At 40.6% G+C, this 21,910-nt stretch overlaps 3 protein-coding genes across 7 annotated transcripts in view; 1 reads left to right on the top strand and 2 right to left on the bottom strand.

Moving 5' to 3' along the window:
* The window catches only part of bicral (BICRA like chromatin remodeling complex associated protein), a 19,453-nt gene extending 7,742 nt beyond the window's left edge, over positions 1–11,711 (top strand). For all 5 annotated transcript variants that reach the window (XM_085169501.1, XM_085169504.1, XM_085169503.1 and 2 more), the window contains one exon: positions 39–11,711. In XM_085169501.1, the coding sequence (XP_085025627.1) occupies positions 39–514 (476 nt within the window). In that variant the 3' untranslated portion in view covers positions 515–11,711. The remainder of the gene's footprint in view (positions 1–38) is intronic.
* Positions 3,364–9,729, bottom strand: LOC146512415 (uncharacterized). The gene is made up of 5 exons (XM_085169506.1): positions 9,601–9,729; positions 5,362–6,663; positions 4,930–5,040; positions 4,514–4,630; positions 3,364–4,429 (listed from the first exon to the last, which is right to left on the bottom strand). Exons 1-5 carry the CDS (start codon positions 9,608–9,610, stop codon positions 4,401–4,403), a joined length of 1,569 nt encoding a protein of 522 aa, XP_085025632.1. The 5' UTR covers positions 9,611–9,729; the 3' UTR covers positions 3,364–4,400.
* On the bottom strand, positions 10,385–21,910 carry LOC146512413 (guanine nucleotide-binding protein subunit alpha-13-like). The gene is made up of 5 exons (XM_085169507.1): positions 21,500–21,910; positions 20,244–20,470; positions 16,292–16,342; positions 14,045–14,245; positions 10,385–12,606 (listed from the first exon to the last, which is right to left on the bottom strand). Exons 1-5 carry the CDS (start codon positions 21,888–21,890, stop codon positions 12,235–12,237), a joined length of 1,242 nt encoding a protein of 413 aa, XP_085025633.1. The 5' UTR covers positions 21,891–21,910; the 3' UTR covers positions 10,385–12,234.

Genomic DNA, 21,910 nt, shown 5'->3' with positions numbered 1-21,910 from the left:
TAACTTTGATTTAACACTTTGCCCTGTCTGGTTTGTAGACAGTTTCTTGGAGGAGTTCTGCTGTGGGACGAAATCCAAACTTTTCCAAGCCCCTTCCCCGCCTCAGCCTATATCCAGCTATAAATGGAATGAGTCAGAACAAGGCTCTGTGGAGCCACCATACAGGACAGACTCCCAGCCTGGTTATGAAGACCCAGGAGGGAGTGAGCCTGTAGGACCTGGCTCAACAGAGAGACTTCATCCACCACACTTCGAAAACAAGAACGTGCTGGAAATGAAGAGATCCCAGCAACTCTACGGACCCAGCGGCATCAGCAACAACAGCCTGATTGCTGCCAATAGTTGCCCTCTTAATAAACCCTCACCTTTCCCAGCATTGTCAGGAGGCCCGACAAACTACCAGGTGTCTCACCACCCTGTGCAGCCTCCATATACCCCTCAGCTCACCTCACCCCCTCACCCTGACACAGATTCTGCTCTTGAGGCGGCAGTCAACAGCATCCTGGAATGTTAAGATGTATGAACCATATTACACCCAATGTATGGTTTCTACTTCTTTTTTGTATGTGCATTTCTTTTTCTTTTTTTTTATGTCCCCTGTGTGAAGAGAGGCTAACTCTTCTTTCAGGTCTGTGTTCTTAGTGATACACAGCCATGTAGCATGTACGTAGTTTGCTTTGGGTTATTTTAGGGGGATTTTATGTTGAAGTCAGTTAGTCTGTAAAGGTGTTACGTGAACACATGCACTTACAGTTACCTATAAAGACCCGGGAATGTGTGCAATGCAATGTACTAACAGATGCAAAATGTTCTTTTGTTTATTTTACAGTGGTAGGGTTTGCGACTGAATGCAAGAGTGTCCCTCTCTTCACACACTAGTTAATACTTTTTGCCAGTTTATTGTTTATTCCCCACCCCACTACCTATGCCGAACAAGAGAGATGAGGAGGAGGGACTCTGTGCCTAATTGTAGGTTTTTATATGGAAGTGTTTACATGAAGAAGCTCTAAATATCAGAAAATCCATTTATTTCTGTTCTTTCTACATCTAAGCACGCAAACAGTTGCTTTTGTACAAGTAGTTCATGGTTGAGAGGTGTAGATCTCCTCACATCTAAGCTCAGTAGAGATACCTTCAAACAGGCAAGTTGCACTAAACATACTGTGGCCTATTTCAGGAACTATATAAACACAAGGCTTTAGTCAATATGCGGTGTATGCTGGGCTGAACCGGATGGACACGTCAAAGAGAACCAAAATCTTTTTGCCTGCTTTTGTGTTTTTGGCTGCCTGTAACAAGGACAACCTCTTAATCACACTAGAAGCCAGTTAAACTAGTCCCATTGACACATATGGTAGTGTTACAGTGCTTTTTTTTGTGCTTAAGTCACCTTTTTCATTTTCTTTTGTACCTTAAAGGTATGCAAGTCCCGACACAGACACAGGACATATCTGTAGATCTCTGCCACCTTCATCATTTCACAGTGAGTTTGTGTCTGTGGAGCTACGTCCTCAGATTGAGGAAGAGATGTTAAATTTGCTGAACTTTTTTTTTTAAATGACATTGAAAGAAACAGGACTGTTTTTGTTTGTTGTTATGTGTTCCCCAGCGTTGAGAACGTGACAATACTGTCAGCAGTTTAAATGACCCAGGAGGGTCATTGATTGTATGTATGTTTGTTTGCCTTTTGCATATAATTATATATGAATCATATCTTTCTCTCTATGCTTTACTACCCTGACACGTCAATGTGTGTGTGTGTTAATTGGCAACCATACACACTGATTTCCTGTAGTTTGGTAGTGTGATTGCCATACTTTTGACTTTATTGCCAAGCGTTTTCTTAGTTTCCTGGGATAGTTTTCTCACACTTTCGCTCTTTTCCTTCTCAGCAGCACAACCAAAATTATTAGGAGAGACTGTGGTCTCATCCAGAATCCCCCTCATTTGTCTCACCAGCTCTGTGGCTAATTATTAAAAAAAACTGTAGTGTTTCCTCTGAACTCAGAATGATTATGTTTTTGTTTTATTAAACCAAGACTTAAAAGTCCTAAATAATGTCCCTCTACTTCTGTTTTTGGAACAACACAAAAGCCCTGATTAAATGCATTAAATGCTCTCAGGGTTGATTCTGGACAGCACCACCTTTCTCCTTTGAGCATGTATGTGAAATATGCTTGCTAATAGACTACACAAACAGACTGAAGGCCTTTCAAATGGGATGATAGAAGACCCTTTTTTTAATTTAAGTGCCAGTGGCCATGGCAGCCTGTCTTCATCTCTGCCTCAGCTCTTGCAGACCTCTTCTTTCCGAGAAAAACTGGGCTGTTTGCTTTGAAAGCAAATCTCAAATGACAAGTTAGGGTCAAGTGAGATTTTGCATTTGCTCCTCCAAGCGACTGCTGCAAGATTTTGTGCCTCTATAGCACTTATATCTACAAGGATGTTCACTTTAGGCTTTCAAAGTAGGGACATACCCAGTGTTTGTAAACCATTGTGTTATCAGAATGCATATCATGGTCTTGAGAGCCTGGTAGGAACAAACTGTGCTTTTTCTCCCCTATCATCATCATCATCATTTTTTTTCTTTTTTCTTTTTTGCAGAGATGCGTTTTCTGCCTTCATTTTCATTGTTTATTGTCCCATTTGATTTGTATAGTTTGTTGTTTTGTATAAAAAAAGTTAGACACAAAATATTTATAATTTTTGTACGAAGAAAAAGAGAATGTAAAGAAAAAAACTTAAGAAAATTATTTTTTATTGTGTTGACTAAGAAGCAGTGTCAGTAAAGTCATTACAAAAGAAAATGCTGTTGTTTCTTTATTTGTATTTGTTCAATACAGCAGTTAGGAGATTCAACAATAAATCCATTTTGTGTACAACAAGGAACTGGTCCAGTCCGGCTGAAAACCTCCTTCGATTTCCCTCCATTGCTATTCTGTGAGGGTTCACACACTGGCACTGATGGACTAAGCATGCATAATCACATCATGTGACAGAGGAAGCAGTGGCAAAGGAAAACCAGATTTGTTACCCTCTGCTGCACAGATATGATCTTTTCACTGATGTCATGACATTTAGATTTCATGTTTCTCTGCATCACAGCTGCCAAAGTAATATTTTATCAAGTTAGAAATCTGTTGGTTCTCTTTAATCCTTTTATGGACTCCAGTGCCGATGCCTCTACACAAAAGAGCTGAGAAAACTGCACAGCAGACGACTGCCCAGCCCCCTTTGGTTCAAGTAACATAACCCAACAGTGACAGCTAGTGGATGTCTGGAACACACAGTGGTCACTGATGAGGAAAAATGTTTTGACCCTTAAAAAAGCTGTTTTTTTTTAAAGCAAATACTTTTTTAAAAAACATTTTCTCCATGAAATAAATAAGACAGGAATAATAAAAGAAACACACAAAAACATAAGCATTTTAAAATAATACAATGTAACATGACAAGCTTTCATTTTAGAAACCTTATACAGATTAGAATGAAACTACTCTTATCCTAGTCACCTAGAGACAAAAAGTTACATGTTTTAGTTTTGTATTCATTTGCACTTCATTTAATTAGGAAAATGCATAATCATGCAGTCTGTCTTCATAACATATGCTTTTAGATTTTATACAAAAGATGGACAACCAGAGAGACTCAAAGAAACACACGACACCCAATTCTAAATATAAATATCTGGGAGAATTCAGCAAAAGCAAACAAGGTAGTACGACAAACGGGAACAAAAAAGGCTTATTTTGGGGAAAAGTCATCAGGATTAAGCCAGTTTTATCAGATCTGACTGGTGATACCACACATGCAGTTTTATGTCCCAGTGACCACTAAAATGAAACTGCCCAAACAAGAACCCAACGGCAAGACTTGCTTCTAGAGGAACTCTACAAGCACTATGAAGTCAACGCAGTCCCAATGTGAAGCTTAGAGATGAGCATTTGTCCTGTTGTCATGAGTGTATCTGGGGTTGAATTGAGGGGGAACTGTATGCTTATATGGAAGTGACCATTTAATTCAAAAAATAAGCATGTTGCATTCAATCAAGCTTGAAGCTACTGAGACCCTAAACTCACTGGAGAATTGACATAGACTTCTATACACCTGTACTTGTTTTCCAACCAGAAGAGTTGTACACTTGTGGTCACTACAAAGAATTCAGTTTAAGGCACTCTTGCACTTTCTTCACTATTTATCATTTATATACTATATAGTGCTCCCACAATGTATGCTGGTGACAGAATACACAAAATTGGCTGAAGGGAAGGGCTTACATGCTGACAAGTAACGTACCAAATTCTCAGTTATAAATGCTGTGCAAATTCATCATATGGAGTCCTGAAGTTCTGAATCTTTTCTCTGTCAATGCTGCTGCTCCAAGTATCTTTCCTTGACCCTTAGTGATACTTCCTCCAGCGATCAAGCTCTGGGAAAAGGAAAAAAAAAGAAAACCAGCTTATCTCCAAATCCATCAGTTAAATGGAGCACACACTTAGCAAAACACACTTACTTATGTGGCGGTAACTCCAGATGTAGCTGAGCACGCAGTATCCTGCTAACAACATTGCCAGTCCACCTACACCTCCTTTCCTCACATCAATATACCGCCTGTAATACCACTGCCAGCCTGAATCACGCACAGAAGAGTTGAGAAAAGACAAGCACAGAAATCTTAAAGAATAGACACCAATCTCACATCTGTATAGCAGATATTAAGCGGCTGCTAACAGCTGTTGGCTATAATGCTTTTGTTCTGAGGTAACAAAATCTGACTACAAGCATCTACAAAGTTCAATAAAACCTCATTTCTGAGAGATAACACTGTCACAGGAAGTTAGAAGTGACAGACAAACAAATGGGAGGGCGGCTTTTGTGCTGTGAGTAGCACGAATACTGTGTCTCTCTGTGTGAGAGAGAGATACTGACCTCTATGCAACATTCCTACAGCATCTTTTGGATGGCTTGGGGCTTTGCAGGCAAGCCATTTAGGTAATTCCCTCAGTCTCACCTGTCCAAGACTCCGGTGTGTCAGAGCTCCTGTAATCCATGACACCAACAGAGAATCAGGGAGCTGAAACACTACAATCGAGCTGAATATTATTCCAAAGTCTTTATTATTGGTACTGGCCCAGTAAAACTGACAATATATGGCAATAATTTTTCTTAATTTATTAACTACTTTATCAATAAAATTTGTGAAAAACGCCTAACACAGTGCTGTGAGCCACAAAGTGACTTGTTCAAATGTCTGAATATAATTCATTAATTATATTATTTTGTAAGTTAGACAGGGAAAGAATCCGGACCATCAGGTCTGTATGCATTTTGGCTGGAAAACAATTATTTCCAAATACTTACCTTCGTTTGGATTTTCAGCAGTGCTTTGCTTCCTGACCTCGGGCTTCTCCACTGTCTCCACCTTCACTGGCAGACTTTGTGATACAAGAGGGGAAAGAAGGCTGGAAAACTGACCCACGGGTGCCAATTTTGTGAGGAGGCCTGTCATGTGATGGCTCACCTTCAGCCCCTCATTCAGGTTGACTGGAGGAGGCATAGCTTGCCACTGCTGAGATGATGCACGCAGGAAGGGAGCTGTAGGAGGGGTTGATTCTGGCACATCTCGCAGAGGGACTAAAGCCAGTTGTTTAGTCTTTGAGGTTATTTTCTTATCTGATTTTAGGCCTGCATGTTGTGGGCTGGTGCTCAGCAGCTCATCAGACTGAGTTGCAACATACTTTTGATTATCTTCTAAAAGTGGAACTGGTCCAACACCCGTATCGACTCCGATTTTACTGCACAGGTTGTCATTAGTTTGAATTTGGCTCAGGATGCTCGGCCTGCTGGACCGACGAGGCGGTCTAGCTCGGTCTAATGTGGCTTTAACATCCTGGAGGGTGATCTTTGCCTGGTGGCCATTTCCTAACTTCAAAACAGAATTATTCATGGATGAATCCTCAATCTCCTGCTTGCCATCCTCCCAAAACGTGTGTCTTTTCTCTGGGAATTTTGTGCTACTTTCACTCTGTTTGGTTGTGGAAAGCATCTGATTAACATGATTCTTTGTCTTTGGCGTCTTCTTAGGTGCATCTTTAGGTTTAGCGTCTGCAGACAGATGGGCATAGTCTTTGCCTGAGATAGTTTTGGGCTCTGTCTGAGCTGTGTTTCTGGAGCTTAGAGTTGGTTCCGTTTCAGACACCTTTAGTGATTCCTTTTTAATTTGGTCATACTTAGCAGCTTCTATCAATGCACGGAGACTCTTCTTTTTTGGTTTAGAAGTGGTGGGGAGCAGAGCTGGAGATGGAGATAACAAAAGGGTGCTTGTCTTTATTTGATCAACCAGCTTTTGTTTCTTCTTCGTAGTTGGTGAAAGTAATGTCATGGATGATGATGTTCGTGGTGATGAAGATGTCGCATTTGATGGTCCTGATGCTGTGTCCCTTTTACGCGTCTGTCCTTGTAGATCTGTTATGACTGATGACGATGACTTCCTTCCCTTTGCTGTTGCTCTGGACAAAACCGAGTCCAGCTGAGAAGACGATGCTGTCTGGTTTGCTGTGACATCTGGTTTGGATGGTGGCGCTTTAGAGGCAGCAGCTGCCTTGCAATGTGGCAAATGGCTCTTCAACCTTTTGTACGTTTTCCCGCAGAATGGACACACCTCTGTGGGTGGGTGACAGAGAACGGGTCAAAATGGGACTTCCAGGGCAAACATAAAACAACCAGTGAAGATGTGTTGGAAGGACATAATGGCTGAATATAAATAAGGTATAGTTTTAGCTTTATATGAACAATTTCATCTTTAAAGAAAAAAAATCATATCAAGCACCAGCTATGTGTGCATAAACATACTGATTATGATCTCATACACAATTTAGAATCACAAATTAACCTAACATGCATGCACGATCGTAGGAGGAAACTGGATCACCCAACCCCCGACCCAACCAGGACGTGCAAACCAAGAACCTTATTGTGTGGCAACAGTGTTAACCACTGCACCAATTGCTTTTGAGGTTGTTGGTTTTTTTTTACTAATTAAATAAAGTCTATTTTGATGTTAAGTAGACCAGAAAATCAGCTGCACAAAACAGAATACCTATCCTTTCTTTTACTGTAAAGAAGAATAAGTTAAGGTCAGCCATTAGGAACAAAAATAACTTAATTTAAAATGTCACTACATTTTTACACTCGCAGAGCAGTCCAGTTGGAAAGATTGGTTCCTTTGGTGGGCCGACACCTCTTCTGGTTCCCAATCTACATGTTTAACACACCTTGCATTCAAAATATGTCACACGTACAGTTGTGGTCTGAAGTTTACATCTACACATCATGGGCATTGATATCGTGGTAATTTTTGACTTTTAATGTTTTCTTTGAACGTAACTTTTTCCAAAGTAGCATGGTTATACAACATACATCTTTAATGACTTTAAAAAACAATACATAAGTGCACAGGTCTGGCTTTACTTTGCATTTTCTCTAATCCACACAGGGTTAAAAGTATACATACAGTACAACTGGTAACTTGTCTGCCAGCATAAAATGGATTTTTTTGACAGCACTCATTGAATGAGAAAGTCCAAAGAACTTGGTGAAGATCTCAGAAAGGCAATTTTAGATTTAAACAAGTTGGGATGATCTCTTGAAGCAATTTCTAAACAGCTGCAGATTCCAAAATCATCAGTTAAGACAAATGTACATAGGTACAAGTTGGATGTGCCACCACTTTGCCAAGGTCTGGAAGAGGACCCAAACTGTCCTCCTCAGATAAGAGGTAATTAATTGGGATGCTCAGGAACAACCTGGGAACCAACAAGGCTCAAGCCTTCAATTAACTTGAAACTGCAGCACCAGTGTCACTGTCTACAGTGAAGCAAGTTTTACATAGCTATGGACTGAGAGCGTGCCAACCAAGAAAGAAGCCCCTGCTCCAAAATAAAAACCGTCAAGCTTGACTGAAATTTGAAGCTGCCAACAAGGACAAACCAAATGTGAGAAAGGTTTTATGGTCAGATGAGAGAAAGACTGACCCACAATGTTTGAAGAAGTAAAGATGAAACTTTCTGACCTTAGAAAGCTGTACCACCTGTCAAGCATGGCAGTGGTAGCATCAAGGCTGTTTTACTGTCAGTGGTACTAGTATATTGCACAAAGTCAATGGAATAGTGAAATTAAAAGCCCAAAACTACCATGACATTCAGACCCATAATGAATGTCAATAAAATACAGCTTTGCATTGCAGACTACCCGATTAATGGGAAATATAAGGTAGTTTGCAAGGCTGACCTTGTCACCTGAATAATAGGTTCTCTAGACCAGGGGTGTCGAGCTTATCATGGGGCACATACAACCAAATTTCAAGTTAAATAGGCTAGATCAGTGAAGCCTTAACTGTTTTTGTTCAACTTTCAGCACTATGAAAGTTACCCTTGTTTTCCCTGAGATAAGAAAAATCACTCAGAAAAATAAGCGCAATTTTATTTAACAAAACGTCTCAACTTTTCCATATTATAAAGAAATGCTGATGTAAAAAATTGTAAGAGCTGCAAGAAATAAAGGACTTTATAATCTTCATTTGAAGTGTCCATATTTTCTAAAGCTATCCAGTGGGCTGAATTGGAGCTTTTTGGACCCACGTCTGGCCAACAGGCCATATATTTGATACCTAGTCTCTAGATTAGGGGTAGGCTAGATTAGTGCCGGTGTCTTGCAGGTTTTAGATGTGTCCTTGATCAAACACAGCTGATTTAAATGGCTAAATTACCTCCTCAACATGTCTTGAAGTTCTCCAGGGGGCTGGTAATGAACTAATCATTTGATTCAGGTGTGTTGACACAGGGTGAGATCTAAAATCTGCAGGACACCGGCACTCGAGGCCTGGCGTTGCCTACCCCTGCTCTAGATCAATTTTACATCAAGGGACACATACTGGCCACTTTGAAATTAGCTGGAACTGTGAAAATCCCCTTTCTGTCATTGTTAAGTAGTTTAACTGCACATTTAATTCCTGGGATATCTCAATTTATTAAAAAGAAGTGTAATTTCAACAGTATGCATTAGTTTATATACATTATAAGGACATGTTAACGAAAGAGATTTGTCAGCATGATTCTTCACACCTAAATTTCAAGATATGAATGTGTAAAATTACAGGAAAAGATCTGGTAGCTCACTGACCAGCTACCAGTAATTATAAAGAGAAAGTTTTTGTTAATTTACAGAAAATGTCCTTTATTTTACTGAAGACACATTTGAAATAAAAACAGAAATTTCTAGTAGTTAGTGAAGAAACTGGACATTTTCCGTCTTTTGTTTGTTACTTTATTACTTTCTTGTAGCACAAATGGCTTATAGCATCAGCTGCGTAATAGCTGAAAGTCCAAAATTTATGACCTCCTTCACATTTTACATAGAGGTCCAGTGGGCCGGATTGGATTTTTTGGTGGGTCAGTTCTGGCCCCCGGGTCTTATGTTTGTCACCCCGGCTTCTAGACGAAGCTATAAACATATTTTTATAATTCAGAAAATTTATATATTGGTCGTTATTATAGCACGTGTTTTTTCCGCTATTCTGAATTACAGTTGTGTGACACTTACCACAGCTCATTTCGCACGCGCCTGTCAAACAGCCAATCGGGTGAAAGCATGACTCGGAGCAGCAAAGTTACAGCTCTAAGGTGAAGCGTCAGTAATTATCACATTTACACGCGGGAGTGTCACTTTTAAACAGTTTCGGTTAAGTAAGTTCTCAGAGTCGCGACGGTGAAGTGAAAGACCCCGCTTTTAGGTAGCGAGTTCGAAGCCTGAATGTAAAATCAAAAGTTATCGTAAAATCATCAATATATTGACGCCCTAGTTTAAAATTACACCCCTTGGATGTGGTTTATAACGGTACAGCCCGTTATATTGCTGTGACAGATAAAAGTCTTGTAAGAACACGCAGGGATCTGCTCGGTGGGTGTGTTGCGTCGACTTTATGATTCACTCCTCCCCACTTCCGCCTTTTGAAGTCCCCAAACATGCCGACGCATTTTTGGATGAAGTCAAAATACCCACTAAACGTTTCACAGGTACGCTTGAGGCGTCGGAAAGGATGTATCCGCAGAAATGCTTACGTAATTTTCTGGCAGAGTACTGAAAAAAAAGACGTCTTAGCGGTACAATAAGGGGTATCTACGTAACACGTGCTCTTCGTGTTTTGTTAATCATTAGATTTTGGTCTAAGTGGTAAAGAACCCAGGTTTAAATTTGCACCTCAAAGAAATTCACAGTGAATTTCCAAAGACAATAAAATCAAGTTTTTCAGGCATAAAATGGCACCTCACGATTCCCAATGAACCAAATTATTCAAAAAAAGCAAACATATCAAGAGAGCAAGACATAAGTAGAAAAGTGGATTTTATTGAGAAGGTTAGACTGGCATGAGAGACAACACAAGCAAGAATTTCAAAAACAAGCCGTGATGGAAAACAAATACACTACATCAAAAAGTCAACTTCATTGGAAAAGCTGTGATTTGAAAAAGCAAAAAAATCGGGATGGGAAAAAAGTCAGCCATTTCTACAACCATTTACATATAGGAGATAAACCTGGATATTATTTACATGGCAACAGATTACAGTATTTACAAAGCCAGGGCTGGAAGCAAAGTGAAACTCTCACAAGCTGCATTTTTCACAGTCCTGAAAAAGCACAGGGTGATTTTTTGGCAGAGAAGCAGAGATTTTAACAGTGCCTGGAAATGGTGCTCTAACAAAGATTGGCCCAGACCAGAATACGGTCACCAACAAAAGTATTCAAGCTTTTGTCTTTTTGTTTGTCGGTTTTTTTTTTTTTTGGTCACATATAATTCAAAATGTAGTTTTGAGGGAAATCTAAACAACACAAGGAAAAAAAATGTTCAAGGGGTTTTCAGAGATGCCTGGAGTCAGTGCCAACACAGATATTCTCACATGATGGGTTATATCTTACCACATTAATATTGGTTATAGTATATTCAAGCAATCTAGAGCAAATCTCTGTACATTTATTAACACACATTCATGATTCAGGCAAACAGGGGAGGACTGTCCCTTTAACAAGGCATCTAATCACAGATGGAAACAAAGAAAGGGAAGAGCTGGGGGTTCTGGGTCAATGTCAGTGGTCAAAGCCAGGAGGATACGGTGCTAAACACCACCCGGCTAACGGCAGGGAGGCCTGGCTGAGTCGCACCACTCAGAATTAAAAAATAAAAAAAAAAAAAAATAATAATCAGAATCTTCAGTTAGCTCATCAACAATTACATCAGCATCGACACCGGTTTTGATTCAACCCTGAGAAAACAGTGGACTGCATGTTCACTAAGTGGCACACCTGCCTAAGAAGGTAATCTTTTTACCCTCTGAACACCCAGAAATAAGGGACAATTTATACGGAAACTGGCATCTTAATTATCTGATTAAAGATTTAATAATAAAGCAACATTTAAATAGTGATTAAGTCTTAAGAAATTATATCAAAGGAAATAAAAGGTTCAGTCTGTTGTGGTTGTGCCCTCGTCAAGCAGTTTTCTGCAAAACAAGGTGCCAGTGCTGGAGCCAGTTCACTCCTCAAATCTTTAACTGTAATTCTACTACGTCTTCACTTCTGATCGCGGGCGTTAAACCTGCTGATCTGAAATGGAAAAAAAAAAAGAAAAGCTGATGACCGCCAAATATGACTAAAATGACTTAGCAACAACTTTCAACAGACGTAACAGTAAATTTGGACTAGATGACTTCAGTGCTCGGCAAATCAACTCTCACACACAGTATTGGTAATTAAACGTTACTTAGATTAATTCCTGTGTTTGTTTGGAAGCCGTGCGTCTCATTTTGGAAAACCTTTTGCTGGCGCCAGCAATGACACCTTGTGAGAAAAAAGCCCCAGTAACTCGTGCTGTGAATGCAGAGCTCAGGACAGAGGAGGTGAAGCAGCAGGTTTCAGATGTCATCCAAGATCCAAACGAGGCTTCTTCTCCATTTATATTAGCACGGCGTGCACGGCTTACTCGTTCCTCAAACAAATCTTGAACTTACAAGAGGGCCAACTCTTCAAAGAGGAGAGTAAAAACTAATATAAAATGTCTGAAGAAGAATGCTGACGTCTCATCGGATTCTTCTGATGCTGCTCTCTCTCCCAAGTCCTCTTCATGAGCGAGGGGGTGGTCTGTCCCTGTTCAGGTCCTCCATTTCCACAGGTTGTCAGAGGTCATTGGAGCATGAGCTGTTTGAGGTTGTCGTGCAGGATGGTGTCCTTGACGTCCCGAAACACCAGCCTGATGTTCTCCGTGTTGATGGCGGTGGTGAAGTGGTGGTACAGGGGCTTCTGAGTACAGTCGCGCCTCTTGGCCCGGAAGCAGTCCACCATGAACGCCTGGACGTCCGGCAGGCTGTGCTCCGGTCCGTTGTACTCGGGAAAGTAGTCCTTGAGGGGAACGTTTTTCACTTTCTCCTCCAGCAGATCCGTCTTGTTGAGGAATAGGATGATCGAAACGTTGTTGAAGACACGGTTGTTGACGATGGTCTCGAAGATGTCGAGCGATTCACGGAGCCGGTTGGTCTGCCTGTCCTCCATCAGCACCTGTAACAGATGACGGAAGAATTAAATACTACTGCCAGTACGGATGGTGTAAATCCTTTAACCTGTACATGTTACATCCTGTCAGGTATTCATAAGCTTCCTTTTAATAGCATTTCCTATTAACCAAAGTCAATTTGGATTGCGTTAGGTTTTAAAAAACAAAAAAGACAAACGAGAAAACCCCCCCAAAAACTAGGCTATTTGGGTTAGCCTGCTATTACATGGCTCTTACAACAACAGTTGGTATGTTGCACAGGGCAAATCAAAGAAGAGCTTGTTTTTTGAGTCAGTTACAACAAAATGAGGAAAACAGTGAGGGATTTGAATTAAAAACTAGGGGCCAGCATAGCTAAAATGAAGTTGGTTAAGTCCCAGAAAACATATTTATGATGGCAAAACACTTGAGATGGTTCGATCAGAGGCAAATAATTCTGCTTTCAAGCAGCTTGATTCCACATTCAACCATTAAGAAAGCAATGCCATTGGAATCCTTAAAGGGGACCCATTCTTTTCCTTATTTTCAGCCAGTTATATACCGTTATAATGGTGGACACTCATAAAACTCACTCATATTAATTATTAAATATTGTCAAGGAATCCGGCTTCAGACTGCTGTCAACACTCAGTTTCAGACAGGTGTTTTCCTAATCTTTTGTCTTTTCATGTGAAAAATCTTCTAAATGGTTCTGTCAAAGAAGCCATACCTGCCTGACATTCAAGCCTTTTGTATATGAGGGACAACCAATCAGAAGTTAGTTGGCTCCATTAATCCTTGAGATAATTTCAGTTTGTGTAAAGTTAGCAGCAAAGCAATATCCTTACATCTGCTCTGAGCTTCGAATCAAGTTTCTGCTGGACATTTCAGCCTCTCGTTTGTGCAAATACTTCAATCCATCACAATTTAATGTGTACTTGTAAAATGTTGTCTTGCAAGTCTTCTCACTGTTTTCCCACCGCTCTGAAAAAGTACCAAACCACAACCCCCCGAACTGAGCCTTGTAAATGTGATGAAGAACAGACCGATTCATGCTGTTGGTGCCCATTTAAACATATCAGTCCCATTTTGGGGATTCACATCAGCCTGTCGCTAGAATACTGAAGACGGAAGGGGAAACATGGTAAATAAATACAGCATGACTAGCAAATAAATGAACCAAAGTTGTCACTTGCACATCTAAGTGGTGGTCAAATCAGAGCTTTAGTTAGAAACTCAAATGATTAATTAGTCTTAAGAAAAGTCTTGCAGCTGCACATGCAGAAACCTCAATGAAACGTTATCAAAAGTTACCACACATTATTATCAAGAACAAACTGGTTAATGTGCTTCTTATCATCCTATCTGTAATGAGCGTGCTTGCCCGTGAGTGGCAGGAAATGAGATGCCATGGTTTCTTTCTGCATCTGATGCAGCAGCGGTGTTTACTTTAATTTTTTTTACCTGGTCATATTCGGAAGAGGAAACGAGGAAGAGGATCGAGGTGACTGAGTCGAAACACTCAAACCAGCGTCTCCGCTCGGATCGCTGCCCTCCCACGTCCACCATCTTGAAGGGAACATTCTTGATCTCAAAGTCATACTCATGGATGCCCTTAGTGGGTTTACGAGCCAGCAGGATGTCCTGTTGAGTGGGAAGATAATCCTAGCAGGAGAGGCAGAAAGACAAATTTTAATCACTGAGACAAAAATACTATTTGTCGTCATTTCCACCTAACCGTTTGATTTGTTTGCAGACTGAAGAAGAAACACCAGACACATAATAAAGTTCAAACTAGCAGCCAATTCATCTGTAAATACTAGAAATGTGTTTTATTCTTCAGCTCTAACTTTGGGTCTTGTAAAAGCAAGACTGGAAATGACACATTTATGAGCTCTGAGGAAATCACAGCAGAGTTTAAGACTACACAAACATGGTTCCGTAAATATTCACAAATATGGGGATTTCCCACAGAAAGCAATCGATGGGAAGGTCGTCATTTTGTAGAAAATGAAAGTAAAGGTTTGACATAATACGTTTAACATCTGCTTCTGCTGTAACCTCTGTGGCTCTGTGGAGGAGCTGAATCTAAAGGTGGATATTTCAACTGAAAATCACCAGGAAGCTCGGGTAAAGGCTCTGTATCGAAGCCAATCATCTTTGTAATCATTGTTAAACTGGCTTTAGCAGGTTCAGATTCACTGCTTAATAGAGGGGACGGCTCCAGTTGCAGGCTAGGTGTGTTCTGTTTAAAAAACACAACTTGACCACTTTAAACGTGTCTTACCAAATAAAAATGACTCATACACAGAGTGAAACAGGGAGGAGAGAAACTAGCACAGCTACAATTGACAGCACAAAGAGTTGAAATGAATATTATGTTCATAAACTAAACACAAACACCCACAAATGGATGCTGTTTGTAAAATGGTGATGAAAGAAAACACAGCAACTCCATTATGAAAACAGTCATTATGAGTTGTGATTATACATTTACGGGGGGATTTCATTCATGTTAGTAGCGCCCATTCAAAATGTGCTCATTTGTAATGAGAACACTGTGGTTTGCAACTGTGTGTGCGTGTATTTCTATAATAAACAAAAAAAAGCCTGAGGTCAGCCACAGGAGTGAAGTTAACATACACACACCCACAGAAACAAAACTAGCCTTTTAGCTTCATAGCATTTACAAAAGCTATAAGGATGTGTGTGCGTGCAACATTATATTCATTCAAACACATATAAGGTAAACCTGCTAAGCCTCTGCCCATTTTCTGTGATATGTAAACTGATATGATGGAAGCTTGCAGTAAACATGACAATGGCGTGGCATTTTTTTCTTCTCCTAGCTCTGGTTGACATCACCAAGATGTGACACCTCCTTAATCTTGTCATCCCAGACATACAGATCTGAGTGAGCACAGTATAAGGATTATTTTTAATATGAATCATGCAAAGCTACTCTAGTAGAGACTAAAAAAGGTGGTGCTGGAAATGAGCAGAAAAGGCTGCACTTTATGTATCGAGTTCATACTAAAGGTGGCTGTATTGAAGAGCACAACATGAAAGACGCATCTAAAAGAATACAGCAGCCTTTGTGCTTACACCACCTGTAAGCACAACCTTGGTAATAAAAGTGTAATTAAATTTACAAAACAAACATACGCATACAAACCTCGTGAAGACAGTAAGATTGTAGATGTTAGCATACGCATGTGTGTTTGTAAATAATAGTACAGGTATAAACACTTAATGTCCTCAGTGTAAAAAGGATGTGTTTATGATGCACAGAAATCTGAAAAACAATTCAACTTCCAGCATGCTGATGTCAGAAAAAAGGAAGTATTGTTAAAACTCAGTTGGGAGCGGTTAAAATCTCTCTCATGTTAATAAAGGAAAAACCCTGATTTACTCTCAATAACGCCCTCAAGTTTTGGACTTTAGACTTAATATTAAGGGTTTATAAACTGTTTGAACTCGCTCACTGTGTTCATCTTGATGTTTTTTTTAAACTAAACTTTTAAACACCTGAAAAAACTTGAGCTTAATTAAATATAAGGAGCTTCTTTCACAAAACGACAGCATTATCTGCGGCAAACAACCGCCTTAGTAATTTCCAAGGTAACCTTTAATTGTCTGGACATGTTGCAGTATTAACTATAACATGCACAAGTCTGATTATCACAAAGAGTACAAGCAGAAACAACTTACCGGCTCGCCGAGCTTATCCAGATTATCCAAGAAATACTTCACTGACTCACCCTGCGACAGGACAGAGGAGGAATTTCTGTTAATTCTACACAATTAATTCGGTTCTGTCATTTTTACAACAATCAGCAGAAAACATTTTGCAGCAATATGTTTGCAAGTGGAAAAGGCGCCGAGATACTAGTGGGGAGAGTGTTCAGCTGCCACACAGACAGAGGTAACCTGACTTTTTTCTTTCTCCCGTGTCCGCCCCAGAGCAGAGTCTGTTCTGAGGTACTGAGGCAGGATGCGCATTATTTAGTAAGACTGTGACACGTGTTTCTAAGTGTGTCTTTGATGTATTCAGAAGTGTTGGTTAGTGTGTGTGTGCGTGGTTAGAAGTGTTTTATTTGAGTTTTTTCCCCAAGACTTTTTCGACACTGCTTTTGTGCAGGCAGTGCAAGACCAGACACGGGGCTGCCAGGACTGAGATGCATTCCTTTATCTGTGAGCTGGTGCGGGTCTTGCACTCGACATAAACCAAAACACCGTGTGCAAAAAGAAAAACAGATTTAACCCATCGTCTTTCCTGTGACCTGCAGCGCCTCTACTGCAACGCACTACACTTGCACAGGGGATTTTTGTTTTGTTTTTTGCATGTATTTTGCATTAATGACACGATAGGCATTTAAATGTTCCCAGTTGCAGCGACCGGGTTGTATTTCTCTCTTACCACCATGTACGAGCATTACCCAGCCCAGCTTCTTCTTCTTGTCACCTTTTGATCTTTAGGTTAAAAAAAAAAAAAAAAACTAACCTGACCTGAAAAACCTGTGATTGTGCGCATGTCTGTGTGTGTGTATGTGCATGGCTAGGATTACCCAAGGGAGGAGCCCAATGGTGTGGCACTCTACTAGAGTTAAATGAAGAAAAAGCTACTTTTCTAATTTCACATCCGACTCCGCCCGATTAAAAGGAGCTTATAACTAAGAAGGGTTTGGTTGGTTTTGAAATAATCAAAAATCAAGTCAGATTTTTTCCCCCGTTTTTTTTTTTTTTTTTAAAAAGGAGAAGAGAAACAAGAAGCGCAATCACTCTGCGCTCTCCCTGCTGAGGCATGACAACGCCTGCAGAAGCAAAACTGAAACTCAGCAATATGTCATCTGAACAGACACTTGCATTAAAGGAAGATGTGACTAAATAATTCTAATACTATGAATCTCAGAGTCTCCGATGAAAAGATTAAGACTATTGTAACGAGCAACGCTGACGTCTGCACTGCAGGAAGTGAGAGAAGCCATGTGCATACTCACAGCGCTACGTGTGTGTGTGTGTTTTTTTAAACATGATAATTACAACCAAGCCTGAAGGCACGTGCGATTTGTGATGCAAATGCTTAAATGGGGCACGGTCAACACGAGGGGATTCTGGGTAATCTGCTGGAAATGACACAAATCTCTTCTTAGAGAAGGAAAAAAATTTTAACAGCTCCCAACAGAATTACTTTTGCCCTCAGGGTTTACAGTGTACTCACCATTAAAACTTAATATTAAGGTTTTGTACACTGTAAGCTTGCAATTGATATTCAGTTTCATTTCAAGACCTCTAACAATAATAAGTTTATTTTAATATAAGAGAAAAGGCAAAAAGAACCCAAAACATCCCAAACACTTTTCAAGATGTGTGGTTGGTTTTATAAAAGATGGACATTTGACAGAAACTACACTGTTCTGTACAAACATTTTTTTAATACGTATACAGAGACTTTTTTGACCCTAAAATAATGCTTTTTTTCCTGATTAAAGTCAAATACTGTTTCACTTTGTACCCTAGAACAATGAATTAATTGTCACATATGAATTAAAAATGTTATCTGTTTTATAAACTAACTGTCTTGGCTGTAAAGTAATATGTAATTGTGTGTGTGTGTGTGTGTGTGTAGCCCTGTGTCTGTGTTCCATTGACCCTCCACTGATATTACACAACAAATAAAGGCTCAAAGCTATTTCTGATCAATTGTTTAGTCTATAAAATGTCACCTCATTTTCCAGAGTGGGACGAAGTGACAGGTGACCAACTATTTGGTTTGTTCAACCAATCCGCCAAAATTCAAAGAGCTTTAATCTGTAAACATGTGCACATGTCAAATAAGGATGGGACAATATATTTTGTATGGCTTCCATCTGTGGTATCAATATCTTTATCAACACATGGAGGCGATTTCACCCGGATTCCCTCACCACTTTCAGCTGCCGCAGTGCTTATAACCTGTGTTAAGCAAATATCTATATGTACTTACATAGCTAGTCATCCCCACACGGTCCATTATAAGCTACATAAAGCTCTGAAGTGAACTGATAATGATGATACACATATCCTAATGCCACAGTGGAGAATATAAATGTATGACTCCTGCTTTTTCGTGGGCGTTTTTACTTGTTTCGTTTTCACAGATATTGTGATGTATCGCAGATGATCACCTCGCAGCACACTTAGGCTACAGTGATTCTGTGATACCAACACCTAACGTCCAGTAACTGAACAGCTAGTCAGGCTTTTAGCGATCCTGCCGCTCTTCAGTTACAGGCTGTTTCCATAGCAGGCTGCTTACATTGTTCCGTTTACTACTGTCACCGAATGAGTCACATTTGTGTGTTTATATGAATGATCAGTCCGAGTGACAGCTCACTTCCATTATTAAATGCACAGCTCCAGCTTCAAAAGTCTAAAAGGTGCGATGTTTTCCGTGATAATTAACGCTTTTGAAGATTTCGGAGGTGGGCGGGTGGAATAAAGGAACTTGCCAATTTGCAAAATGAATACATGAATAAAATACTTGCACTCTTACACAGATAGGTTATGCACATTAGTGTGTGTGTGTGACCTTGTGTAACTAGAGGTGTGCGACACTCTTAGTGTTTGTGTGCAAATAACACTGAGTGGGAGAGCCAGGGATCTGTTTGTAAGCATAAAGCTGTTTAACTACAGATCAACATTCCTGCTCTGATCACACTTATTCCCCTTGTCTGTCTGGAAAGGTTTGCACCAACAAGCTGAGTGTGTGTGTGTGCCACAGCAACAAAACGCCATTGACGAAAGTTTGGTTTTATGCAACCCACTAGCAAATTGTAATTTTCTGTTTTTCATTACTGAAAGCCACTTGGAGAAGTGCAGCCCTTATTCTGTCCTCAGCTGGGGGGCCCTTAACTGCTGAAGTGTTTAAGTTTGTCACATGAAGGCAGAGCAATCAGGGTTATTCCTATATCCCAACATTTTGGCAAGAGCCACAGAAAAATCACCAGCCTTTTGATAAACACACTGATTTCTTGGGGATTATTTACTTGGATAAAATTGGCATTTTTTTGGCTTATTAAATAGCCAGAATACACAGATTTCTGTCAAATCAGGTAAAGTAATCAGTGCATTAACTGTAAAGCCACACTCATGGGAAAAAGGGGCTTATTTTGAGTCAGGAAAATCCCTGACAGCTGGTCATTTTTAAAAAGAAGCCTAAAGCTACGGTAATAAAAGATCAAATAAGAGCATATCAACAGCCCAGAAAGGACATGTGAACGCACTCCAGACCACATCTGCTCTTCTGGGGTAAACGTCACAGAGTTAAGACGTGCACACTGACAGCCAAAAGATATACGCAGCTGGGAGAGGTGTAAACAGGAAGCCTATTGAATCACATGTCTGACCACTCGGCACAGAGAGAGCACCAGAGACTCAAGAATTAGATGCAGGGAGAGAGGAAAGGGAGGATGAATTGAAAAGTCAGTTTCACTTTCTGTTTTCACTGCCATTTTCATCAATATGACTTTTTGGAAAAACCCATTCAGAAACACCAGAAAACCCTTATTGCACCTGGTGATAGAGAGCTGAGATTGAGAACGTTTTATCAGACAAAACTAGGCCACCATTATCTGTCAGTTATGCCATTTCAGCATGTGTGTGTGTGTACGCTCTAACCCACCAGCTGAAACTCCCTGCGCCTATCGTAGGCGTTCTGTATGCCCGAGTCTGCCCACAGGGCCTTAATGGCGGACAGGTACTCCAGGAAAACCGATGTCTCAAGCTGCCCACTGGTCATCTTGGCTGAGCGGGTGTCGAACGCCATCAGGTTGTCGCCGTGCGGCTGGTTGTCTTCATCACCCCACGGAATGTGCAGCTTCTCACGGGCGTCCACCAGCACACGTATACCTGGAAAAGGAAGTCAGATGGCAACTTAATAGTGGAAAAGGGTAGTGAGAAGGGCAGGTGAAACAAAAGTAACCCAACACCTGTGTCCTTTGGAGGCCTGCTGTGTCTAAAAAAATAAATAAAATACAAAAAAATGATGATAGGGCAAGAAAAAGTGGAGTTGATTTTAAGGTAGCACATGATTAACATAACCCTGTTACTAGACAGATTTCAGGGTTTTTCCTGCTTACACAAAATTTCCACCAAAGAGGTCTTAGCCTCCCCTCAAAGGAAAAAAAAAATCACCACCTTGTGCTAACCATCACTCTACCCAATTTTTCTTTAACTGAACTTTCATTCAGTCAAGAATAAAGCACATTTTGCTGATATAATGACCAGAAATAAGAAGAAAATGTGCTTCAAAAGCCACATTATAAGCCGGGGAAATCCCTGTATTCACAGCTATTATTTACGTTTGACTGTTTATTCATTAAAAAAATGTACAGGATGTGCTGGTCACACCAAAACCTTACTTTGAAAATGGCCGAAATAACTGTCGGGTTATATACAATTTCGTGACTATTAAAAAGCGACGCTTGAGCCTTGTTGGTATTTACAAACGATTTTGTTTAACGTGGACAACACCAACGTGAAGATTTCTCTTTCATTCAGTCCGTGGACAAAGAGGAACACCTTACAGCACACTACACTGGCGGGTTGCCCTCCATTAGCTTCATCCCGAGCTTAGTTATTGAGCAACAAAACTTGCCTGTAGCTGATTTAAAACCGCGGGTTGTGTTGGTTAAAGATATCACAAAAAACTTGATTCGCTGTATTTGGTATAGCTATGCTAAACCCCTAGAAAAGTTCAGCTTTTAGGACAAACGAGGCTCCTATGGGTGTGCCGAGAGCAGATGTAGACTGTTTATGTGTCCTCTCACCCAGCCCAGCGCTGCTAAACAGATGTGGAAACTTTCCAGTGCCTTTTAACCAAGTAAAAAGGGCGATTTTCACGCCCTTTAAGTTTCCAGCCCTCGGTAGCGAGGTTACCTTTGATAACATTGCTGTAAATCGTTGCTCTGAACTCCTCTCGGGCGTGCTGGTCGAAGTCCTGGCCGTGGATGATCCGCATTTGTTTGAGGAAAGTCGACTTGCCGCTCTCGCCAGCGCCGAGGAGAAGGATCTTCACCAACCGTTTTACATACGTTTTCTCCTTGGAGAGACATCTGTCGATCTCTTTGGACTTTCTCAGCTGTTCCACCTCGCCGCTGTTAAGCAGGCAGACGGGTAGACAAACTTTTAACACGGACCTGGTCGGCAGGAAATCCGCCATGTTCGCACAAACTTCATCGATGCTAATTTGATGCGCGTTCTCGGGCGCAGGCACGGGACCAAGCCCCTTCCCTAAACTCAGGAAGTACCGCTGCTGACTGTTTACCATCAATCTTAAGGCACAGCCTA

The sequence above is a fragment of the Neolamprologus multifasciatus genome, chromosome 8 (genome assembly GCF_963576455.1).
Source record: "Neolamprologus multifasciatus chromosome 8, fNeoMul1.2, whole genome shotgun sequence".
Classification (NCBI taxonomy): domain Eukaryota; kingdom Metazoa; phylum Chordata; class Actinopteri; order Cichliformes; family Cichlidae; genus Neolamprologus; species Neolamprologus multifasciatus.
The sequence above is the reverse complement of the archived record's forward strand: the minus strand, read 5'-3'. Positions and strand labels throughout refer to the sequence as shown.